The 23,676-nt window shown below is 48.1% G+C and overlaps 1 protein-coding gene across 2 annotated transcripts in view; it reads left to right on the top strand.

Annotated features, from left to right (window-relative positions):
- Positions 1 to 23,676, top strand: part of LOC128941990 (collagen alpha-1(XXVII) chain-like) — a 145,257-nt gene that overhangs the window by 49,865 nt on the left and 71,716 nt on the right. For both annotated transcript variants that reach the window (XM_054284130.1, XM_054284131.1), the window contains exons 11-16: positions 1,154 to 1,207; positions 2,370 to 2,414; positions 13,241 to 13,294; positions 16,883 to 16,927; positions 19,132 to 19,185; positions 19,527 to 19,571. In XM_054284130.1, the coding sequence (XP_054140105.1) occupies positions 1,154 to 1,207; positions 2,370 to 2,414; positions 13,241 to 13,294; positions 16,883 to 16,927; positions 19,132 to 19,185; positions 19,527 to 19,571 (297 nt within the window). The remainder of the gene's footprint in view (positions 1 to 1,153; positions 1,208 to 2,369; positions 2,415 to 13,240; positions 13,295 to 16,882; positions 16,928 to 19,131; positions 19,186 to 19,526; positions 19,572 to 23,676) is intronic.

The raw sequence follows: 23,676 nt of genomic DNA, 5'->3' as shown, positions 1-23,676 counted from the left end.
GGTTTATTTTAGGATTCAGGAGGCAAAGGCAGACCAGCTCATTTTAATGTAACATTATTTCCCAGCTAGGTGCTGTCCCTAAAGGAAACACAACCCACAGGGAGCGATGGACTGGTGAAAATGTTTGGTGGGGTTGGCAGATAGAGATTTAGCAATGATGGGGGAAGAAAGATGAGAGAAAAGCAGTGTTAGCACTTGGCTCCTGTAACAGTGAGGTGCCACAGAGGGGGCTCCCTGCTGAAATTCACTTCCTCTGGATTTGGCATGCTTGGCACCAGAGGGGCCTTTGCAGAGGCCCAGCACACAAGGTGACTTTGTCCAGGCTGCTGAGCAAAGGGATTAAACACAAGGCTGCCATTGTGGCAAGGCAAGGGAAACACTGTGTTTTATGCAGCGTGTCTTGTCTCAGCAGGGCCCCAAGGCCACAGAGAAACCTGGAAACACAAGGTTTCTGATGAGTGGGGAAGCAGCAGGTTTTATGTGCAATGTGCTGGTGCAAAGGTGGTTTCCCCGTGGTGTGGGTGTGCAAGTTGAGCCTCACATCAACCCCCCAAGCCTGGAATGTCAGGTTCAGCCTCTCCCAGCCCATGTAGGGCCTTCAGTGCTTGGGATGATGAAAACCTTTGGACGAGGTCTTGGTGGTACAGGGACAGGCTTTGGGCAGAGCCAGGACTCACTGCAGGGTGGTGGCAGCCCTTGAAAAGGGGGATTTGCCTCAGAAGGGGCTGCAGTGCGTGACCACCAGGTGACACAAGACAGACAGAAAGGGCTTGTACAAGAGGACAGCTGGAAATGAGTGTCAAAAGCAAAGAAAGAGACAAAAGGAGGTGTAGGTCTGTGGATTACTTTTGCTAACCTCGAACCAAGCTCCATTTCCCTCAGGTACACTTAGAGCCAGCCCAGGTAAGGTTTCTTCTGGCTGTCCTCTTGCTGCCTGGAGTCCTCCTGATCCCTGGTGTGAGGGTATGTGCCCTTGGACTACATCGTGGAAGCCAGCACCATGCAGTCCATGGGCATATACACTTGCCTCAAGGTTTATTTCATCACGGCTGCCACTGACCAGCGCTGGAGGCTGCTCTGCTCTTCAGGAAGCACAGACTGACTGCTGCTAAAGGAGAAATGTGTTTGACTGCTTGTTTCCTCTTTTCTTTAGGGCTATATTGGTCTCCCAGGATTATTTGGGCTACCAGGAGCCGATGGAGAACGAGTGAGTATTTTGTGAAGAAAACCTTGGTGTGTTGGTTGAATGCAGTTCTTCAGAGCATGATGTAACCTTCTCTATCCCTGCTCCCCGAGGAAGGAGGCAAGCATGCCTAATGCTTACCTATCCCTTCTTTAGTCTCTTCCTACCCTTGAATGAGGACCTCTGTCTCTGTATAATGTTGATGTTTGGCTGAGGACAACTGAGGCTTCAGGCAGGGCCATCAGACCTTGCTGTTGACCACAGAGGAGTTTTTCAATATTCTCCTGCACTTAAAAACCTGCCTTCCCTCTCCTCCCTGCCAGTTCATCTTAGTGAGGTGGGGCAGGTGAGGAGAATGGAGATTCCCTGCTCCCACAGGAATCCCCTCCCAGCCATGCTGCCTCAGCACTTTGTTTGGAAAGAGCCTGGCTCTTGGAAGGGACTTTCTGAAAATGGCTTTATTTCCAGTTGCACTGAACTAGGCAGTCAAGCATGGGGCTGTGAGTAGGCAGCTGTGGCTGTGCCCTCCCTTCCTTCCATCCTTTTCATCGTGCCTTCCCCCAGCCCAAATTTCCAGAGCTTTACAGGTCATCCCTTGCTTTTCCACTCTCCATCTCCACACCCTCCCACCTGCCCAATCTCTTCCCCTTCTCCCCACTAGAAGAGCTCCTAAAAAGATCCCTGGAAGACGAACAGTGTTTGATTCCAGCCTTTCCTCCCTCAAATGCAATCTCCAGAAAGCAGAGAGGCCCTGGGACCATGTGGGAGTGTGCCTGCCTGGGAGGGGCCTGCCCCGCGCTCTGGCCACGCTGATTTAATGCTTGTAGAACTAAATAAGAAACATAAACACGAGTTGTGCAGCGAGTGCCTCAGCAGTGGCCCTCATTTGGTTCCAGACCAGTAGCTTAATGACTGCTCCTGCTCAGCCCAGCCCCAGCCCGGGGATGCTGCCTGCGCGTGGCCTCGGCAGGCCGCAGTTAATGGGGGAAGGTTAATTGTCTTCTGCTCTCGCAGCCCACTGCAAGTAGCTGACATTTTGATTCCCAAACAATGCCACAGTCATTAGCCTGTTTTGCATTCTCCTTTCTCTTCTCATTTTGCTATGTATTGTTGGGTGGCTGTTTGATTTCTCAACCAGAACTTTTTTTTTTCTCTCTCTCTCTCTCTCTGTGTTTTTTCCTTGCAGGGGATCCCTGGAGTTCCTGGGAAGAGGGGCAAGATGGGTAGGCCGGTAAAGTTTTTCCTCGTCTATTATGCAGACCTTGTTGAATGAAACTGGAAATAAGATATTTGGCTTTTGGCTGGGTCCTTTCATATCTTCAAACAAACCTTTCCATGTCTGTCTTTTCAAGCAGGAAGAAAACCAAAGATAGAGATATTGCTCTCTTCCTTTCTTCCATGCTCTGCTCAGTTCACAGGCATTATTGCTCTTTTCCCATGCTCCCTTGGATCTTACACTCTGGCCAATTGCTTCCCTAGATTCACTTTTTGATTCCCAACCATGATTGCAGTGTCCCAGGTGTCTGTACTGGCTCTGTTCCGTCTCCTGCTTTGCACTCCCACCAGTTCTATCACATCTTCTGTCACTTCTATCACATCTATCTTCTCTTCTTGCTGTGTCTCTCTCCAACCCCTGTCCCATCTTGGTTTGTGTAATGCAAGTGTGGTTTTGTATAGAAACCTTTTTGTTCTTGGTGGTGCAACAGATTGGGGAAGATGTGTTTGAGGAGCAAGGAGGCACCAGGTAGATGTGAGAGCTTGGCCAGGAGCAAGAGGTGTTTGCAAGTGGGGCTGAAGCCAACTGTGAGAGCTGTGTAGGAGAACAAGAGGGGCTGTGCTGACTCTAGCAAAAAGCAAGAGCAAGTGGGAAAAATACTGAAATGAGCAGAGGAAAGGACAGAAAGGAAAAACTTTACCCCATCAACCTTCTTCCAATCAATTCTGTATGCCTCCTTTAGGAAGTTGGATGAAGCTTTTTGCTCCAGGAATCAGCAGAGAGCTCAGGCATGTTGCAGCTCTGTTGTATCTCATTGCCTTTGCACCTTGTCCTTCATCTTGCCTGAGTTTCCTCTGACCTATGGACATCATTGCACTCACCCACACATGGAAAAATCCAGTGCTTTCCCCTTGTTCCCCTTCCCAGGAGCCCCACGCCCACCACTCACTGATGTTCTCACTGCAAAAGCCATGCAGATACCTTGGCAGTTTCGGGATTTCTGCTGGTCAGAGTGACTTTGAGATATGTACAAGGCTCTTTTTTCAGCTTGGCAGTCGAAGAAGGAGTCAGGATTCTTCTTGTTTATTATTTTTTATTTATAACATTCTTTCTCTGGCCTGCTGAGGTCTGTCCAGCAGTTTAGACAGAGGCACACTGACTGCCCTCAGATGCAGTGTTGTCTTTTATACTAAAAACTACATGTACATTATTTACAATAACCTCCCAATACCTATCACCTATGTTAGACAGTGAGCTTCTACTTTAAACTAACCTAAAAGTGCTAACATCACTCAGAAGATGGAGGCTAGGAAGAAGAAAGAAGAAGGACAGGGCATGCCCAAATTCCTCCATCCTGGGACCCTGAGCCCCCATTCTAAAACTCAAAAAATTTACTTTTCACCCCATGACCAACTAACTATTATTCTACTTAAACTCTCTTGACTTGTAATTCTTCATATAAAGGTGGAAATTTGCTCCATGAGTCAAAATCAAAGGTTTTTGATGGTGTCTTAGGCTCTGTGCCAAGGTCCCTGAGCCCCCTGGCAGGGGCTCGAGCCATCCAGGACAGCCAGAGGGATGTCCTGGGTTCTGACATGGCAGTGCAGACAGCTCAGCAGTGCCACATCCATCCTGCCTCTCCTTTGCCTAAGATGGGCAGCAGTCCAGCAGATTTTTTTGGAGAGATACTGGAAATCCATACCAGATCTTTTGCAAGCTGCTGGTTGCACCAGGAACCTCTGTGATGAATAAGTGCAGGGTCCGTGGTGTAACCATGACTCGCTGGCCAGGGCAAAACAAACACAGCAACTGTTGTTATGTGCAGGGGCTCTGCTCTCTCTCTGCACAGAGCATACTGCAGGCTCAAAGCCTTCCAGCTGTTGGCTGGCCAGGATTTGTAATCTTCCAGGCAAGGGCTTCGGTCTGGCGGTCACTGCTACGAGCAAGGGGCTCCCCTGAGATCAGCAGGGAATCTCTCAGCCATGGAGGCATCCAGGCTGGGATCTAGGGAAGGGATTAAATGGCTACACGTGAGCACCTTTGTTCTGCTTGGCTCCTTCAGAGAGCTCTGGCTCCATCCCTGGTTTATGATATCAGGTTTAATAGGAAATCTTGAATGGGCCGATGCTGACGATTTGAACTTCCCAGCGTGAACAGAAAGATTAAGTGACATCCACAGTTATTCAGGAAGTCTCTGGGAGAAATGGAAAGCATGAACCAGCTGACCTGGTTCTCTTCCCAACACTTATCTCCTGGCCACTGCTGCCTCCCAGCTGCCTTGGGGTTTTTGTGAGCCTTCTGGGATTTCTCTGGTCTCTCCCATCCCTGCTCACTTAGATTTGCTGGTGTGGCTGCTGTTCCTCTGCTGTCTCCATGTTGTCATTGCAGCAGGGAGCTCTTGCAAGCCCTTCTTAGCTGCCTTCAGAGCTGGTGAATGCTCTGGAGAGGAGGAAGGAGTTGGTATCACACATATTTCTGTACCTAGCTTTGTTTGGGATGAGAGCTGGCAGTGGATCACTGCTCAGCCGAGGAGGAGCTGGGGGCTGGGGGAGGTTGCATGTGACACCGTGGGCCTCTGAGAATGATGTAAGAGGGAATGATTAAAATAGAGGAACTGGACATGAGTCAGAGCTTGAAATCCTTCCAGGGAAGTTAAGTTTTGCAGAGCTGTGAGGGACATGGTGAGTCTGTCGTGGAAACAGCTGACTCCACCTCTCCCTGCCCGACACCAGCAATGCAGGAGGCCAGTGCATCCCAAAATATGGGCCCTGGAGAGGGAGAGGGCTGGGCTGGGGGCAGAGTTATGGTTGGAGCCCAGTGCATGAAGGAGGCTGAAATAACAGGAGTCTGTACATCTCTGGATCTGCCTGGTTTAGAGGTGGGCTGGGGGTTGGAGCTGATGCAACTTAAACCTTCAATCTTGCCAGTGCAGTGGCAGAAAAATATGTCTTTTTATGGTGATTTTTGTGGATTTTTATGGTATTCAGCTGAGCAGCTGGGGAAAAAAAATCTATAAAAACAAGACCCCATCAGGGTTGCTGGGGAAAGGAGTGAGAGAAGCTGTTGATAGCTTGTCTTGCCATGCAGAGACAATGTGCCAGTCCTGGTTCAGCTTTGGGAAGGAGCTGTGCTGCCACTGCAGGAAATGACTCATAGGAAGAGTAGGAGATAGAAGTAGCTCAAGGAACACCAAGCTGTTCTTGTGCTGTGGGAGATGGGCAGCCACAATCAGGAGTGTCTGCACTGCAGATTGTATTAAACTTCAAATAGAGTGGAATATTTTCAGAAGTTCTTTAGCTCTGCTAGAGGAAAAGACTTAAAGGCAGAATTTCAGGAAATATATCCAAGGAGCTTTGAGATCTTTTTTGGCTCATCTTTGGTTTTGATGTGTGCTTATATCTCTCTTTTTCACATAGAGTGTTCCTACTGCACCAGCTGTGCTATTTTTTATCTATGATTTTTTGCTTACAATGTTTTGTTAGTTGTATTATTTTAAAAGAGATAGAAAAGAAGGAGGAGAAATTTAATTCAAAGACATACTTAGTAATTTTGAGGTTCGTCTGAGGTCTATTCACAAGTCACTTAAACACAACTTAGGTTTCCTTACATTTTTCTAAGAACCTGGTGGTGCTGCTGGCCCTGTGCTCAGAGCCTCTCCATGCAAACACCTTGTGAAAGAAAAGCCCTGGCCCAAAAGGTCCACGAAACAGCACAGGGATCAGGGCTGGAAGGGTTTGGTAACAGCAGCACGAGCAAGCCATGAACACCACGAGCAGATATTTCTGTCTCTGTGCTCATGGTTCTGGTTTCTCCCCATGACACACAGTGTCACACAAGCTGCTTGGCTCTTCCAAAGCCCTGTGCAAACCAGGGACAGCACTGGTTTTGGAGAGCTCTCCTTTGAGCTCAGCAGCTGAGGCTTAGCGTGGAAATGCCAAGGATGACAGCTCATGTGTCAAGGAGGAGGTGCCATAAAAAGGCACATGGAGTTGGAGTCACAGGGATGGGCATGGGAGCGAGTGCAGCAGGGTCCCTCCCCTCTGTCGCCCACAGTTTGAGAGATGGCAGCCACTGGAACCAGCCCCAGTTTGCTGGGAGCACCAGTGCAGTGCCAGGCTGCTGGAGCTGCTCACAGGCAGGATCCCCCTCTCCAGCTCTCACAGAGCTCACCTTCCCACCAAGCTCTTTTCCATGTCTTCTTCTGTGGTGCTTTATCATGCATTAACTCCTGCCTCCAGTGAGCACCAAGATGCAATATATTGGGTTTTCCTTCTGATAAGCTGTCAGAAGGTCATGGGGTACCCCTGCCCTCCCCACCAGCATGAGCAGGCTCTTGTATCCTATGAAAAGGCATCAATTGTGTCTGGATGGCCAAAAGTAGGGCTGCCTCTGGGTCAGGAAGGTTCCATTTTGTAGCCTCCCCAACCTTTTGATGGAGGGCTGAGATAGATCCATCCTTGGACAGATCCGATGTCATCCTGAGATAGATCCATCCATTGGATAGATCCAGTGTCAGAGCCTGGGGTTTGCCAAGGTTCAGAGGCCCAGCTGCTGTCCATGCACACGGGGGGGAGCCAGGCTCTGCCATGGCTCTGCAGGGGCTGCCATGGCCACAGACCACTGACAAAGCAAATGCTGCTTCTCTCTGTGGGGACTAAGGTGATAAATATCTCCTCTCTTGCTCCAGTCTTTTCTCTGCTTTGGATGCAGCTGAGACCCTTCCTTGAGTAAGTGAGTGAGCCAAGAGTCTCCTGCACCACACGAGCACTTGGGAAACTGGTTACAGCATTTCATGGTAGTCTCAGATGTGGCCAGCCAAAGCCAGTAGAGAAATGAGTGGGCTGAAGAGCTGTGTACAGGTAAATCCACAAGATGAACTGCAGGAGGGAGCACAGATGGTCTGTAGGAGCTGATGGACAGGACTGGGCAATGCTGTCTTGTGCCAGTATCCCAGCATTGCACCAAAATGTTTCATTCCTTGTTCAGGAACTGATTAATTTAAAAACAGAATATGCTTTTAATCATCCTGTTTGCATGAAAAGTCCAGTGGAGGTCCTGAAAACCAGCCATGAACAAGGCTCCTCTTTTAATGAGAAACTTTTAGCCCATGGATCAGATGTTTCCTGTTAGCCATTTAAGTAAATTCTTTGCTTTTTTTTTTTTTTTTTTTTGCTTTGTTAACCTGAATTTTTAAAATAGATGTGGTTTGAGCAATCAGTGACTTTTTTAATGCTGAAGTTGGACACTGGAGCTGGGCAGCTGGTCTGGTCTCTCCACCCCTCTTGGCTTGGTTCACCACTCTGAAATGCAGGCGTGAGCCCAGAGCAAATGTCACCATCTCTTTTTGGCCTGAGCTGTGTTCCACACGTCTGGAGTTTCCCAAAACTCTGTGCTGAGGTGCTTGCATGGTTACTTCTCACATGTTCCTATGTCCATGATTACACCATCCATATAACCTGGTGAGATGGACAATATCAGTATGTATTTCATATTTGTAAGACTGGGTAAAACAAGGTACTGAAAACACAGGGAAAAGGTGCCAAGAGCTATAACTTCCACTGAAAGAAAAGAAACAATCCCAAAGATATTTTTTTCCAAGAATGCTCCTAAGTGACTTGTCCATCATCATTCAGAAATCTCATGAGGAACTGAACCAAGGTCTTCCAGGCATCTTTAATCCTTCAGGGGAAAGCTCATTCATAAATCAAAGCTCAAAAACTCTTCTCCTTAGAAATTATAAGGAAAAATAATGCAATTGTCACCTACGAGTGAAAGCATTTTGACACCTAAAGCTGCCTGGGTAGGAGGCTGCTTAATTTGGCAATTTTTGCCAGAGATAAGGAGGGGCAGTGGCAGGCTCAGTGCTCTCTGGCATTAGGCCAACGTGTCTGTGCAATGGTAACTCAGGGCTCTGCAGATCAGGAAAAGGTCTTGTATCAGTGGGAAAGGAATGGAGCAGGAGTGTGGAGGGGCTGGCATTTCACTTTTGGCTGGAGGGGCTTCAGGAATTTTTCTTGTGCTGCTCCTGCTGTACTCCCCCAGCTGGAGGGATTGTTTTGTTTAAAAATGCCCTGAAATCTTTGTCCCGAGAGGTGACACGGAGCTGTGAAGTCTCCTGAGGGTGAGAGCAAAGCTTCCTTTGAGGTGGCAGAGGAGCAGAGCTGCACAGGATCCCCCTCCATTGCCACATGTCCCTCTCTGCAGGGATGGGAGCTGCCTGGACCCAGGGGAGGGCAGAGGTCCCTGTGTGGCTGTTGAGGCACAGAGGAGCACAGGGTCTGCCAGGCTCCTTTGGGGTGGCTCCTGCTGGGGCTGAGCCTCCCCCTGCCCACCTGTGGAGGGGCTCAGTCTGTCCCCACACCAGGAATTCTCTCAGAGGTGTGGGCTGCCAACATAAGCTACACTTGTTTGTTTTATTCTCCTTCTTTTTTCCAGTGAAGGCTTTCTCTCACCCTCGGCCCCGCTTCTCCACCACCTTTTTTTTTCCTTTTTCCTTACTTAAATTATTTGACTTGCAAGTTCTGTCCCTGGGGAGGCTCCTGGGCAGTGATTCACCTGGCCAGAGCCAACTGGCAAATAGAGACTTTTGCAGACAAGACAGGAGGGCTGGTTGGTTTGAGCAGCTTCACCTTGAGCCAACAGGAAAATAAAATCCTATTTTTGGAGAACGATTCTGTTGGCATGAAGAGCTGCCAGGATTCTTCAGAGCAGCAGCTGCCAGACTGCCTCCCTTACTCCTTCAGGGAAAGTGCTTTAAACTGAATCAGATGTTGTACACACACAGCACACCCAGCCACACATGAGCACCTGAGAGGGCTTTGGGGGAGCAAAGGACACCGTGTGTGTCACCAGTCCCTGCTCCTTGGGGACAGCTGCCTCCAGGGACAAGGGACAAGGAGCTGCTCTGACAGGAGCCGTGCTTTGGCTGACAGCAGAGAGGGCAGGCTGCTCTGTTTGCTTTGAGCAGTGGAAGAAAGGAAGGGGAGGTGGAGGGGGATGTAATCCCCTGATGCAAGAGGAGCTGGTTCCAGTGTCTGTCTAGGTCTGGTTGTTCTCAGCAGGAGCCTCCTGCTCTGTGAAAGGATGCCCTTTGCAGGGAGTGGGGATGAAAAGGAATTAAGGCACTATTGGAACATCTCAAAGATAGAGACTCTGTTGCTGCTTCAGCTGCAGACTCCTCAGTGTAACCAGGGATAAATCAGTTTGTATCTCTGTGTCTCAGTTCACAAATTGTGAGCCCCTGTAATGCTCTGCTTGGGCACAGGGTAGCACAGGGGCACCCAGAGTCGTTGGTGCAAAGCATCTGCCTGTGTGCTCTCTCTCCAGCTCCTCATCTTGCTTCTTTCATTGAACTTCTCCTTCAGACAATGTGAAATCCATTCAGCTGGATGTTTTCCCCCACCTCCTCTCTGAATTTCCCAGTTGTGAGATGGAGCCAAAAGTTTTGTCATACCTGACTGGAGCGCTGTGGAGGAGCACCCTGCTGGCTCCTGGCCAGCACAACTTGTTAGTGGAGCATTTTCTCCCTATTTCTGCTGCCATTTGCCATTCCCTTCCCTGTCCTGGTCCCTCTCTTCCCTCCCACAGAGCAGGCTCTGTATTTTTCACTGGGGTGTTTACCTTTGCTCTCCCAATTCTTAAGCATAATTTCCAGGGACTAGTTTTCCTGAAAAAAAAACACCTTGGAAAATTATGGATTTTCTGTACCAAAACCCCTTCTGCACTCACAGGAGACTCTGAATCTGCTGTATTCTTTAATTTCTTTCAAAAGCCTCCTGTGATGGGCTGCCAGTTGTGACCCTCCTGTCTGCCAGCGCCATAAAATTGAGCTTCCTGCCCCATGTGCTCTCCTCAGTCTGGGCTCCTCAGGCTGTTGGAGCAGAGCATGGGAGAGCAGAGGTGTCACTGCTTATGGGAGGGAAACCAGGGCCATAACAGAGTCTGCTTGTAACTTGTGGGCTGCTTGTTTTAGTGGAATAGTGCTAGTCCTGTACCTAGGGAACATCTCTCTCCTTTAGGCTCAGGCAGGAGAGGCACCAAAAAAACAGCTTTTACAGACGTGTGAGATCCAATAAATTAGGACACTGTGGTCACTGGAACTGTTATTGTGGTTTAAACTGCTACTGCTTACCCCATGGAAACAAAGTGCTTTCTTTTTCATTAGGGGCTTAAAAGATTGATTGTTTCCTGCTGTGCAAAAGCTGTGCTGGGACAGCTTTCACAACCTGGTTTGGGTCTTTGCAGACTGCATGAAGGCTGAAATAGCCTTTTCCATGCCACAGCCACCAGCCTTAGCCTCATTTAATGTGCAAAACCTGTGCTAAACTCAACTTCTGGGCTTGGATGCCTGGGGTTAATTGAATTGAAGCTGCTCTTTGCATTTGTCTCATCCTTTGGGTTTGTTTTACAGTTTGGGCCAAAATGTACCAGGGAGCAACCAGAACCCCAGCAATGGGTGGGCTGGGGCTGCTTGTGCCAGCAGTGCAGATGGTGTATTAAGGACAAAAAAGATGCTGGCCAGGATGGGGCTTTGGTGCTGGGCGCTGTCCTGGGCCTGTTCTGCTTTTCTCCTCAGCTTCTTCCCTCCCTGACCCTTTTCCATGCCATCCTGAGGGCTGGCAGAGCCCTGAGCTCTGTGGGCAGTCACAGCCTGCTGTGAACAGGTTTCATTGCTGAATCCCTTCATTGCTGGGGGGTATTGGCCAAGTGACCTAAGGTGCTCAGCTCCACCTTCCAAACACAGGAATAATCTGGATATTTTGAGATCTAGTGCTGGAAAACCTGTGTAAATGTAGACTTCTATTAACTCTATCACCAAGTGCCTCAAATTTCCTGTCTTTAAGCAGCAAGGTTAATGCTGGAAACTGAGGCATAAAACAAGAGTGAAACACATGTGCAAAACATATGCATTTAAATAGTTCCTTATCTGGGTTCTTTTATTCTGGCACAGGAGCACATTGTTTATGTCACACTGCAACAGTTTTAAACCAAATTCAGACAGTGCTGTTTTAGTCTGGAGCAAGCATTCCCCCAGCTGATATTGTGCTGCTGTAGCAATATTGTTTTCACTGTACCATTCAAAGTAGTAAAATCCCTGTGTTGGTGAGAGCTCAGCTCCATAAGAGACCTCAACAACCACGGGGCCAGGCTGCAGCTCAGTGGCACCCATGGCTCCCTGAGGAAGGAAGGAGAGATGGGGGAATGCTGAAATCTGCAGCAGTGTAAGTACAGTATCAGTCTGTGCACACTCATATTTTCCTTGGCAAGCCACATGACTGTAAACAGCAAAATATTCTGGCAATCTTCTTTTTTTTTTTTTTTTTTTTCTGTCTTGCCTGAGCAATGAGTTTTCCCTGCACATCTCTCTTCTGATCTGATTGATTCAGCATGTTAGCAGAGTTATTTTTCTCCTTTTTTCGTTAAAGAAAATTGTAGGCCCCCCTGCCTTCTTGTTATATTTGACATCTTTGTCTCTAGATGGCAGAAGGCTGTTTCCAGTGGTTGCTTACCACAGCCTCTTGGCATGTGCACAGGCCTCAGGGATGTAGTGCCTAGCTGGAGAAAGGCAGACAACTTTCCTATTCTCAGTGATTCCCACAAAATAGAAGTGTTGAATCCAAGCAAGCAATAGCTCATGTCAGTTCAGTCCTTCATGCTGTAGGGAATTGGTACAGAAGAGCTGAAATGCTGGCTCAGGTCAGCAGCAGAATTTTTGTTGACCTAAACAGGTCTCATGTCTCTCACCTTAGATTTTACCAAGCAAATTTATATCTTTTCTGTTCACCAGGAGTTGTAAACCCCCAAAGGTCAAGGGAGGTCTTGGATGACAGTTTCCCAGTGTGGTTTTGCTGCTCTGTCTGCTGTGATCATTTCAGTTTTCATTGTTGCTGATGGGTTTCCAGATAAGCGTTGTCACCATTGGCTGTTACATTTCACTTCCCTCAGATTTGTTTTTCCCAGACACCCAGTGTTTGTAACATGCATGGAAGCAGGCAGGAGAGGACAGCATCCTCTCCCTTTCTTCTTCTTCTCTGTCTCTTGAGCTCTCAGATATTCCAGAAGATGCCCATGTTGTCCTGGTGAGCAGAGAAGGGGATAAAGCACTTTTACTTGGACTCCCAGTTCGAGCTCTTTCTGAGAGAGACCAAGCATGGCAGGACAGGGAAGAGAAATCTGCTTTGGGATCTGCTTGTGGCTGGGAATTGGGGGCTTAGAGGAGCACAGGCTCTGTCCAAGAGTGAGGGAGAACGTGTCCCAGCACCGTGTTCTGGCTCTGGCTCAGCACCTCCCCTCCCTTCTCTACAATTGTCTGAAGTCTTCCAAACTTGTCTCGGATATAATGAGATGAAGTCTTCTTTTGTGGTGACTTTTTCCTGTAGTAAACATGGCCTTTCACAGCCCTGGGGTGTGGGCTGGAATGAGTTTGGAAGGATTTGCTCCTCTGGCAAGCTGAAAGGGAGTGAATTCACCAGGCATCTCCCATCAGCTCCATTGAGCATCTGCATGGGCTCCAAGAGGCTTTGTGCTGTCCAGCTCTCCTGAGAGGAGGGGGTGCTCCTCAAAGGGTCCTGTTAGCAGACAGCACTAAATAATTCAGATTGACAATCCATTTTTAATATAGTCCCTGCAGTGAGTTTGTGAATCAGGGGTTTTGGCCTTGCTGAGCTGTGCTGATGTGGCAGGAGTGGTTTGGATGAGGACAGGCAGGCTGATTGTCCCACATGTCCCCGTGTTCTGCTGCTCCCCAAAGTGCTGCACAGGTGCAAGGGGAGTGGTTGTAACTGGGTGACTGCACCAGGGAGCCTCAATAACTGACATTCATGTTTACCTCCTCTCCTCAGGGTTTTCCTGGGAATTTTGGAGAACGAGGACCTCCAGGCATTGATGGGAACCCTGTAAGTCATAACATTTTCCTTTCCTTCCTTGTTTTTTTTTTTTTTTCTTTTGCAGTAGACAGCACACTGTACTGCATCATGCTAGTTTGGTTTTTTTTTAAGCTTGGTGGCACCTGCTGGTTGGTTTTGTCCCTCCTGAAAAAAAAAAAAGTACATCCCTGCCCTGCTGAAAATTCCTGTGTTTGGTTCCTGTAACTGTCAGGTCATTTGCCATCAGTTTTCTGTCTCCATCTCTTGCCTTCCCAGCACCTCATTCATGACAGGTACTTTCTTATCCAGAATGCGTGGCTAGGAGAAAATAAAGAGGAAAAGGGCAAGGATGTTGCTCTGGCAGAGTAGGCAGTGTTGGACCATGTTGTCCACACCACAGGGCACAGATTCCCTGCTCCAGTGTCTGGGAGCACTGAGGGACAGATCCACAGCCCAAGCTGCTTCCTGCCCCATTCCTCAGCCAGCCCTGGGACTGCCTGGGGAGTAAAGTCTCCAGTCTCCTGAGTTCTTGCCCTTCAGTCTTCATCTGACCCCTGCTGGCTTCCTAAGAGTGGGATGTGTCTCCTGGGAATTGGGTCAGGATGGTCACCGAGGTCATTTAAGCAGCTGGGTGCTGATAAAGTTCAATTTGCTCTGCTCTTGTAGCACTAAACTGTGGGGATGTGCTGTGTCTGCCACTGCTCACAGAACATGTCCTCGTGGTCTGCAGCAGTTCTCAGATGTATTAATTATCCTAAATTATTTTCTGAATGACTTTGTTGGTTCTCCCCGAATTAGCATGTGAGCAGCACTGATTCATCTCTGAAATTCCTGCTGCCTTGGTTATTCACACATAATCACCGTGCTGCTCTGGGGTTTGAGGGGATGATTTGTGTGAAGTAACCCAACTCCACATGTGCCTGCAAGCTCCCATTCGTCATGTATGCAGCATAAAAGTTATTTTCACAACAGACTCCAATCACCAAGCCAAGCTCAGCTACAGCTCCAGCCTTTGTGGGAATTCAGCACAAGAATCATAAATGCAGTGAACTGAAAGAATGATGTTCCCAAGTAACACTTCTGCAGGACTTTTCCCATCCTTCAGTCAACTTAAGCCATGGGTCAGAGTGGAATCAGCAGTCCCAAAGTGGAAAACTTTCTGATTGTACTGCTATTTCCAGCCAGCCCACCAGGAAGGGCAGGAACCCTGCAGGACAGGAAGACTTTTTTTTTTGTTTTCCCTAAATAACTTATTTTGTTTTCTTTTGAATATGCAAGTTGTCTAAGCCCCATTCAGAAGATGTTCTCAATGCCAGTCAGCTGAATGGCTGTTCCCAGAGCCTGGGAGAGCAGCAAATGTCCCGTTAATTCATCCAGAAGGATCGCTCCTCTTTCATCTTATCAACGGCTCTTAAATATTAATGTGCCTTGGCCATGGCAGAATGAAAACAGACTGTTTGGGCTGACTTAAAGGGAGGTTCACAGGGTCACAAGTGGAGTCACAGACGCAGAAAAATGCCAGAAAGTCTGTTTGTGGAGCACAGAAATATGCTAGGTTTGGTAGGTTTGGGGTGTGCAGCTGAGCTGTCAGGGGCAGGATGGCCTCGGGCCCGGCTGCCACATCCTCTGTTTGATCCCCTGCTGGCTGGGAAGGCTCAGCCACAGCCTCTGATGTGCTCTGCAGCCCCTCCGGGCACAGCTCCTCCAGCCCAGGGCCATTCCTCCCTGCTGCCAGCTGATGAGAACTGTCAGCCATGGCATTCCAGATCCCACGTTCCCCCAGAGTGCTTCACCACTCCAATTAGGCTCCTAATCACAGGAATTAGACGTGGGAAAGGGCTGTTGGTTCATCTCCTTCTCTCTTGTCCCAGTGCCCGCTCCATGTGCTGCAAAAAGGAGAATGGAGCCTGATTTCCCTCACAGGTCAGGGACTGATAGCCAGGAAAGGCCACTTGTAAATCCTCCATTTCCTAGAGCAGGGAATGGCTCAAATTAACAACTAGTCCTGTCCTCATCTCTCAGGGGAGTCCACCCCCTCCTCTTCCAAGAGGAAATCCTCTTCTGTTAGCTGTGAGCTCATGCATTTCCACAGACAGCCGTTCTCCTGAGGGATAGCAATACGACACAAGTCAGAAAATCTGGGAAATGCCTCTTGGAGCTGTGGGACCAAGAGCTGAGCATCCCCCCAGCCTGCAGCCCAGCCACCCTTCCTGGGGAACCCAGGCCACCGTGCAGCTCCAGTGCTCAGCATTCCTGGGATGCTCCCTCTCCTTCCTGAGCCAGGAATGCCAGGCCTTGGCTGAAGGCTTGAAGCCGACCTTATAACAGTAGCTCTGAGGACACAGAAATCCCACCCATGAGGAACAATTGCTCCACAGATGTCCCAAGTATGCAGGAAAGGAACTGGCCATAAAATAAAAAAAAAAAAAAAAAAAAAGACAATTTTAGGCTGGTTGAGATTATGAAACGCTTTTTTGTGTGTGTGCTTGCCCAATAGTCCTTTACTCCACTTCCCATAAAATAAACACACGTAACCCTTTAGCCAAGGAGCCCTGAGCACATTCAGTCACGTTGCATCCCCTTCTCTCTCCTTCTCCACCAGGCAAATCTTTCCATAAAAGGGGAGCTCTATTGCACTGGAGGGGGCTCCACCAGATGTGCACCATAAACTGAGCAGGGCTGTCAGAGGAAGTGGCCAGCATGATCCAGAGCAGGGCAGGACTGGCTGAGTGAAAGGGAAGTTCAGCATTTCCAATGCACTTGTTCTGAGAGGCCCTGCTGGAGATGGAGGTGTGTCAGAGCAGGTCCTTGCCCTGGCCAGCAGCTCACTGTTAGCATGGCCAGGGAGGCCACCAAAGGGGACACAGGACAGGCTGAGCACCCCATGGTTGCTGAACTGCTCAGGGACCTGGGTAGGTGAGGGTCTGGCAGAGCTTCTCTGCTGTGCTTCACTTGGAGATGTCAGCAGGTACATCCAGTGCTTCTGCATCTCTTTGGAGAGCTCACACAGAGAAAGTTTGTGGTGAAGCTGAGGAGCCAAACCAGCTCCACAAGCCTCATCAGCAGTCTGGCTTGGAATGATGGGCTCCAAGGTGCCAAATACATTCCCAGGACACATTTGCCAGCACCAAAACCTGCAAATTACCCAATTTCATTTTTATGCAGGTCTTCCTTTTCCTATGAGTTTTATTATTGCATAACCACTCCCAAAACTCACTTTTCCCAATGTTTAAGCAGTAGCTTTCCTCTCCTTCCCACCTTAGCCTTGCTCTCCCCATGTGCCCTGCTCCCTCTCCCTGCCAGTGGCTGGGTCTCACCTGGGGCAGACTCCCACCTCTCCCCTGAAATGTTCCTTTCATCCAGCCTGCCCCTGGGAGGGGACTCAGCCCTGGGAATGACTGCCAAAAACAAGCAGCCTGTGTCTTCCCAGGATGTGCTCTCCTGAAAATGGAAGTTCTGGATTGCTTTGGAGGGGAAAGGGGCTGGGGATGGAAGGGGGTGGGATCGTCTTTTCCCTTCTTTTCCCTTCCCTCAAACCCCTGAAACACTGAGCTGCCTTTCAGTCTCTCCTTGTCTATAAAGTGTTCTGTAACCTTGTGGGTTTGTCTTTCCTTTTAGGGAGAATTGGGAGCCCCAGGTCCTCCTGGAGTCCTTGGACTCATTGTAAGTACAAAAACAAATGGAGATCTGGCTTGTCGGGCTTTAACCCTTTCAACCTGCCTGACTGCACACAGATTTTGTTCTTCCTGTGAGCAGGATGACTGTGTGCATGGGGGAGCTGTGGCATCTGGGGAGAGAGGGGGTCTCCTGGTGGATTCAGAGGTGGAGGAGGACAAATCCTTTCCAAGCAAAAGGAAACAGATTAGAAGTCTGTTGTTAGTGTCTTTTTTTTCATGGTAACTTGCCCTTTTGATAGCATTTGCCAGGGTATTTCTTCAAAGATGTAGCATTCTTTCCACACCAGGATCTCTTAAAAAGTAAGTCCCTGTCAGCAGTGACCTCAGGGACACACAGTTCTTGTTCACTGGAGAGTCTGAGGGCAGGAACAGTCTGTCCTCTGGGTAGACAGGAATTTTAAAAGCCCTTTCACCATCCCATCACTAATCCAGGTAATTTTACTCAGCCAAATTCCACCCTTCATTACACTTTTCCTCCAGCAGGAGATAAATGGCTGTAAGGATGGGTGGCAGCTCCTCCTCTGGCAGCTGTGCTGGGGGTTAGTTAATGCCCAACTGGTTTATTTTTAGGTCTCAGCACTTGTTTTAGGTTATTCCCTTCCATGCACATAAATTGGTAGGCTCTGTTACTACTACAGCATTCTTTCATAATGATTCCTCCTCAGCTGTGACAAACCATGGAAACTTGACTTGCAAGGAATGGTTAAAACCTTCCCCTTTGGCCTTTCCATAACTTAAATTACAGGAGTGTGTGTCAGCTTAGATCAAGGCCTCCATTGCACTAGGCATTGCACAAACCCAGAAACCTCACATTCCTGGAAGGAACAGCAGGGAATCTGGTGGAGCACCCATCTTGGAGATGGAGGATTGGGGCAGAGGTGGATTCACAGGAAGGCTTTCCATGGAACCACTAATTAGCTCTGCTTCCCTTCATCAGTTGAGATGAAAGTAGCTACTTTAGCCATAGCAGCAGAAAGGATGTGCTCCTGTCAAAAAACTGGAAGATGAAGATTGCTATTTAAAACAATACCATTGAAGGCATCCTTGCTTTTGGAAAGATTTCTTTTTTCCTTGCTGCTGTTATTTCACAGATATTGTGTTTGTTAGAAAGTGTAAGGTCAGAGATAGCAAACATGATCATGGTCCTCCTAGAGATGATGGAGTCAGAAGCTGCCTGTCCTCCCCTCCACACTGGCCCAGCCAAACTTCAAACTGAGATTCAGGTCAAGCTGAGTCAGATCTTGTGTCCCAGGGTAAGCTGCAGCTCCTGAATTGAGGCTACTGAAGCATCTCCAGTGGGATAGACTGACAGTGACCTCCTCCGTCCTCCTGGGGAGAAGGGAGCACATCCATCCTGCCCTGTCCTCCCTGTGGAGGACAACTGCAGCTGCTTCCCCAGGGTGTGCACACACTGCAGGGCATGGAGAAGGTGACACATTGTCCCCTTTCAGTCTCCTCCTTGCCACCTGCAGCCACCCCAGGCCCAGCCAGGCTCTGCTCACGCACCCTGCGGAGTTTGGTTCGCGCTGTAAGAGAGGCTGAAGAGCAGAATTAGGTGTAACTAAAGCCTCTTGCTCTCCTAATTAGCCATGTGGGCAGAGCTCTGAGCAAATGCATTTCCACAAGCAGCCTTTATGCTGGGAGGTATGAAAAGGGCTCTGTTGGGGTGGCTGCGGCCCAGCTCTCTCTGCGTGACCGCAGGCCTGAGGCTGAGGTTGGAGAATTGCTCCTTCAGGGAGCCTGCCCTGTTTATTTACACACTGAGGCCAGGCCAGGCACCCTGTCACTGCCTCTCTTCATGGCAGGGAGAGCCAGAGCCTGTTTCAACAGCAGCACTGAAGGGTTTCTGTTGTACATCACACATGGGTGCCCACAGCAGGCAGAGCTCTGCTGTCCTCCTGTGTTAGACTGAGTCCAACACACAGTGCCGCTCTGACTTCTCACTGCAGCTGGATGGGACCTCTCTGTCCCCACCTCCTGCCCCCACTCTCTTTTCTTAGAATGCTGCATTTATTTAGGGGCTGTGAGCACATTCAAAGGGCCTTGACTCATGCCGGGATGCTGCTGTTGATATCAGTAGTGCATTTCTTCAGGGACACTGAGGCTAGATATCAGAGGAATTTCACACCACATGCAGGGATCTGTTGGGTTTGCACCTAATGACTGTGGTAATTTTCTTTCTCTCACTAGGGTGACATGGGCCCTGTTGGACCAATTGGCTTTCCAGGACCAAAAGGATTAAAGGTGAGGGAATCTCTGAGCTCTCATCCCTCCATAGCTGTGCTGAAGGTTGTTCTGTTCCTCCCTGGGGCAGAGGTGACTGTCCTGAGAGAAAGGATGGGCAGCAGTTGTGTTGAACACAGCATCCCACTGGTGCTCTCAGTGGAGAATTCCAGAAGCATTTTCCCACATGAAGAATGTGTGATGGAGCACACTTTGGGAGCAGCCTGGCATTGGACCTTGGGACTGTCCCAGACCGGTGCTGTGGGACTGAGCCACCAGCCCCATCAGCAAACAGCAATGTCACAGACCTGAGCAAGTCTCCACCATGGCTCAACCTCACTCTGAACTTTCTTTTCTTTCAGGGGCTGATGGGGAACCCTGGAGAACATGGACTGAAAGGTGATAAGGTGATCTGAATACTCCCTTATTGCACTGTGTTTTAATTTTGCATGTGAAACCCTCTTTCTAGTTTCTTATTCAGCATTGTAGTGCTGGTTCCACTTTAGCCATCTATACCCAATCCTCTCACTCTCCTTCCATTCATGACACTCTAGTTTTGATTTTTCTTTCTTTGATATCTGCCCCATCCCCTTTTCCATGGGGTATAGATAAGTTATGCTCAGATCCTCTTTGGAGCTCCCATCTCCCACTGATGATGACAGTAATGTACAATTACCTGGTGTTCCACTGTTTTTATGCTGTTTATGTGATGGGATGGGGAGGACATGATCCAACACTGACAGTGAATTTGCATTATTGTATTTAGGGGAGAGATGTGGTGTGAAAAAGCAGCTCTGTATCAAGCAAACCAGGTGGATCCCCTGGAAAAACTGTTGTGTGTTGGATACCTCTGCTCCTGTTCAAGGAGCCTCACCTCAGTTCAGCTTCCTACTGAGAGGAAATTGCCTTGTCCCAAACTGATATAAATCACCAGAGAAAAAGCAAAATGGAGAGGGGCCTTGATTGCAGTGATTTAGTGGTGCTGGCACAAAACCACACAGCCCCTGCTAAATCAGCATGAAGCTGTGTGTGTAAATGTCTCACTGTCACGAGAACCCTCCTCCTGCAGATATTCAGCTGGAGGATTTATTTAGTCTGAAGGAGTGGGAGGTGCAGTTATTTATTGCTGCCTCTGATTGCTCAGGAGGGCAGTGGAAAATGACCATTAAGTGTATTCTCCTCCTCCTGTCGAATGTTTTATTCTCTTCTTAGATGTTTGCTTTTAGAGAATGATTTAGCAGCCCAAAACTGCACAGGGGGGAAGTAGTGTCAAACCAGTGATTCAACTTTCCTTATACTATAGCAGCTCTTTGCCTGGAGTCCTGTGTCTGCAATTTCCATTTCTCCCTTGTGCTGCTTTCCCACTTCTGTTGAGAGCAATGACAAGGCAAGAGAAGGGCTTTTTCTTTAGGACAAGCTTAAGACATTGTAGCTGGTTTCTGGACTTAAACCCCAGATCCTGGAGTCCACAGACTCCTCCATCCACTCCTTCGGAGAAATGGTTAAATATCTTAAAAATCACCAAGATCTAAATCATTGTTTAGCAAAATTAACCTTCCTGAACAGTTCAGTCTCCATCACTGCTCTGTTTATGCCCAGTGTTTCCCCAGCCACTGCTGTCACAGTACCCAGATGGTTTGTGGTTCTCTCTGGAGTTATCCTTATAATACTCCCAAGTGCAGAATTATCCATCCTCCCAACAATCTCACACTCCTGAGGTACAGGAAACCTTTCCTTCCCCCCCAGCTGTCTCCCCTGCAAGCTCCAGGCTGCAGTCATCCTGCCTTCATGGGTTGATGAAGATTTAATTGGATGTCTGCAAGCTCCTATTAATCCCATCTGTCTTGGTCACATCCAAAACACGTGGCCTTGTACAGGTTGGGTTTTTTGTAGCTGAGGAAAAATCCCTTCAGTCAGCAGCAGTCAGATGGATGCTGGTAAAACCTGAGAACAGTGACAAGGTGGCTGGATGATTGTGTAGGCAGCAGGAATGTCACTGGATCTGCCACCTCAATCCACCTGGGAGAACTTCCTCACACCACATGGCCAGGTGTGAACCAGAATAAGGGACAGCATCTCACTCCTCCAGCTAAAATCACATCCTTTTATCCAGAATCTAGACAGGCAGACCCAGGTCATCCTTCTGTTTGCATTCCTGTGTTTTCATGGAGGCAAGGAGAGGGGGAAGAGAGGGAGAAGTGGAATTACTGTGTGACTCTGAAATCAAGAGGGGCCTTGAGAAGGCCACGTGGGGTGATGAGTGCAGGGGAAAGGTGGAGGAAGCAGAGGAAATCCCAGCTCCTTGTTCTCACAAAAGAGTTTTATGAATCAGGACATCTGTAACTTGTGGAGGACATGGCTCAGGCAAATACCTCTGGAGCTGTGTGGTGTTAGCTCCCTTTGCATTGCTGAGCAGGAAGTCTTGGGAGCAGAGACTCCACTTGAGGAAAATTGAGGGGATTTTGCACAACAACCTCCTCTGCATCCCCCAGATGCAAACACATCACACAGCTGTGCATTTGGTCCCTTCCCTTGCAGCCCCTCTCTGTTTGTGTTGGGTTACACAAGCCCTGGGGGTGTCTGAAGCTGCATTTCTTTTTATAGGTGAAACATGAAGCACAGGCAACATCCCATGGGCAGGGGCTGTTTGTAATTTCAGATCCTGCATTCCTTTTCCTGCCCTGTGAACCAAGTCCTTGCAGGCTCATTTCGTCATCTCAGCATCTCAGTTTTTAATAACAAACATGCCTGACCTCTTTCCTCTGTAATTTTCCCCTCATATTAAGGACACAGATCCCAAGTCCCAGTTCCAGGGCAGGTAAAAGGTGATGCCCCAGTGCTCAGTTCTGGTTTAAGAGATTGACAGCCATGGATGGACTGTTCATGCCCTGACATTTTGCTATCACAATAACATGTGAACATCTGGTGTGAAGTCCAGCTCAGGTTAAGAGATGAGTTTTGTTTCCCTGCTTCCTTCTTACCCTCCCTAATGCCCATTTCTCAGAGTTGTTTAAAAACTGGCTTCGCTGTAATGCCCCACTTTTCCTAAAGGTTGGAAACAAAAGTTTGTTCCTGTGTTTTGCTATGCTCAGGAAACTCTTTTATTTTAGTAGTTATTACTTAGTGTCCAAGTATTTCTTGTGAAACAGTATTTCAATGGCTACTTGTACTCTCTGGGTAGAAAATTGCTTAATAAAAAATGCAATCTTTCTTCTTTGACCCTCAGAATTGATGATAAAGCCAAATCTCAGAGCCAACCTGTCACTTCCAGAAAAGCTGTTTTCATGCTGCCTTCAGTCAGGAGCCAGAATTAAGTAGATTTCAGTGTTTTAAGCCTTGGACTACATAAAATAAGTAGAAAATTCAGAGAAGATGAGAGGAATCTGTGAAGGAGCTGGGTCACACAGTAGCTTTTTTACCATTTCTGTTCTCTCTAATACTTGGGTTTCTTCCGAACTGAAGCTGTGTAAAGAGCTGATTGTTTCCATTTTGCATTGCCAAAGGAAAAAAATATGGAAAATAGTTCAGATGAAACAAAATGTTGGTTATTTGACTCAAATTAAAATATTTTAGGTTGAAAACCAAATGAGTAAAATCAATTTAACATTTTTAAGAGCAACATTTTAATTTTGCTACGTAAAAGATTTGTTTTGAAGATGGTTCAGTGAAATGTTCTGGGAACATTTGCCAAAACATTTAAGCAAATTTAGCACAAATCCATGAAATGTTTCCATCATTGAATCTGCATAGTTCTTAATTATTTTTCTTCTGAAAAATTGTCTTTGAAAAGTTTTTGCTAACTCAAACCTGAACCGTCCACAATTTGATTATCCCCTGCATGTTACTGAGGTAGTTGCAATTATTTCAGCTCTCTGATGGGTGAGAGTGGGTGGTTTTTCTGGAGTGAAGTGGACTTTCTCTGACATCTCTCTGTGGACTTTGGCTCTGTTGCAGGACTCCATATGTCTTCCATGTGGGCTGTGTTTAAACATATAGCCCTGGAGTGGCTCATTCCCTTGCTGGGGAGCCAAGTTCATGGGACAGAGTTCCTCCAGCAGTTATTTTTGTTGGGTCTTGTCATTGTACCAAGTTATTGTAGTCATTCCTCCCTTGACTTCCCAAGTAGAATTTTCCTTTCTCTGCCCCATCATTGACTCATCCTTTGTTTAAGTAAATCACTAAACACATGAGGCTGGAAGGGGCATCAGGAGGTGATTTGGTCCAGAGCTGCCCATAGCAGGGCTGAGAGCCAAAGCAAGGTAGCCCACTGCTCCTTGGAAAACCTTCAGGGATATTTGGCTTCTGCCCAGGGAGGCAGAATCTGTTATGTTGGTCCAATGAGGGACAGACAGACAGCTTGGTGAGGAAATACTGTCGGTGATGGGCTTCCCATCCCAGTGAGCACCAGCTGACCCCTCCCAGGGAATCTCAGCTCAGAGATTGGCAGGGAGGTACTACTAAAGCATTACCAGAAGTTGCTCTTGTTTTCTTATGGAAGAGGATTGATGTTTG

This window comes from Melozone crissalis, unplaced genomic scaffold, assembly GCF_028551555.1.
Source record: "Melozone crissalis strain CALT ecotype California unplaced genomic scaffold, PUWL_Pcris_2 ptg000041l_1, whole genome shotgun sequence".
Classification (NCBI taxonomy): domain Eukaryota; kingdom Metazoa; phylum Chordata; class Aves; order Passeriformes; family Passerellidae; genus Melozone; species Melozone crissalis.
The sequence above is the reverse complement of the archived record's forward strand: the minus strand, read 5'-3'. Positions and strand labels throughout refer to the sequence as shown.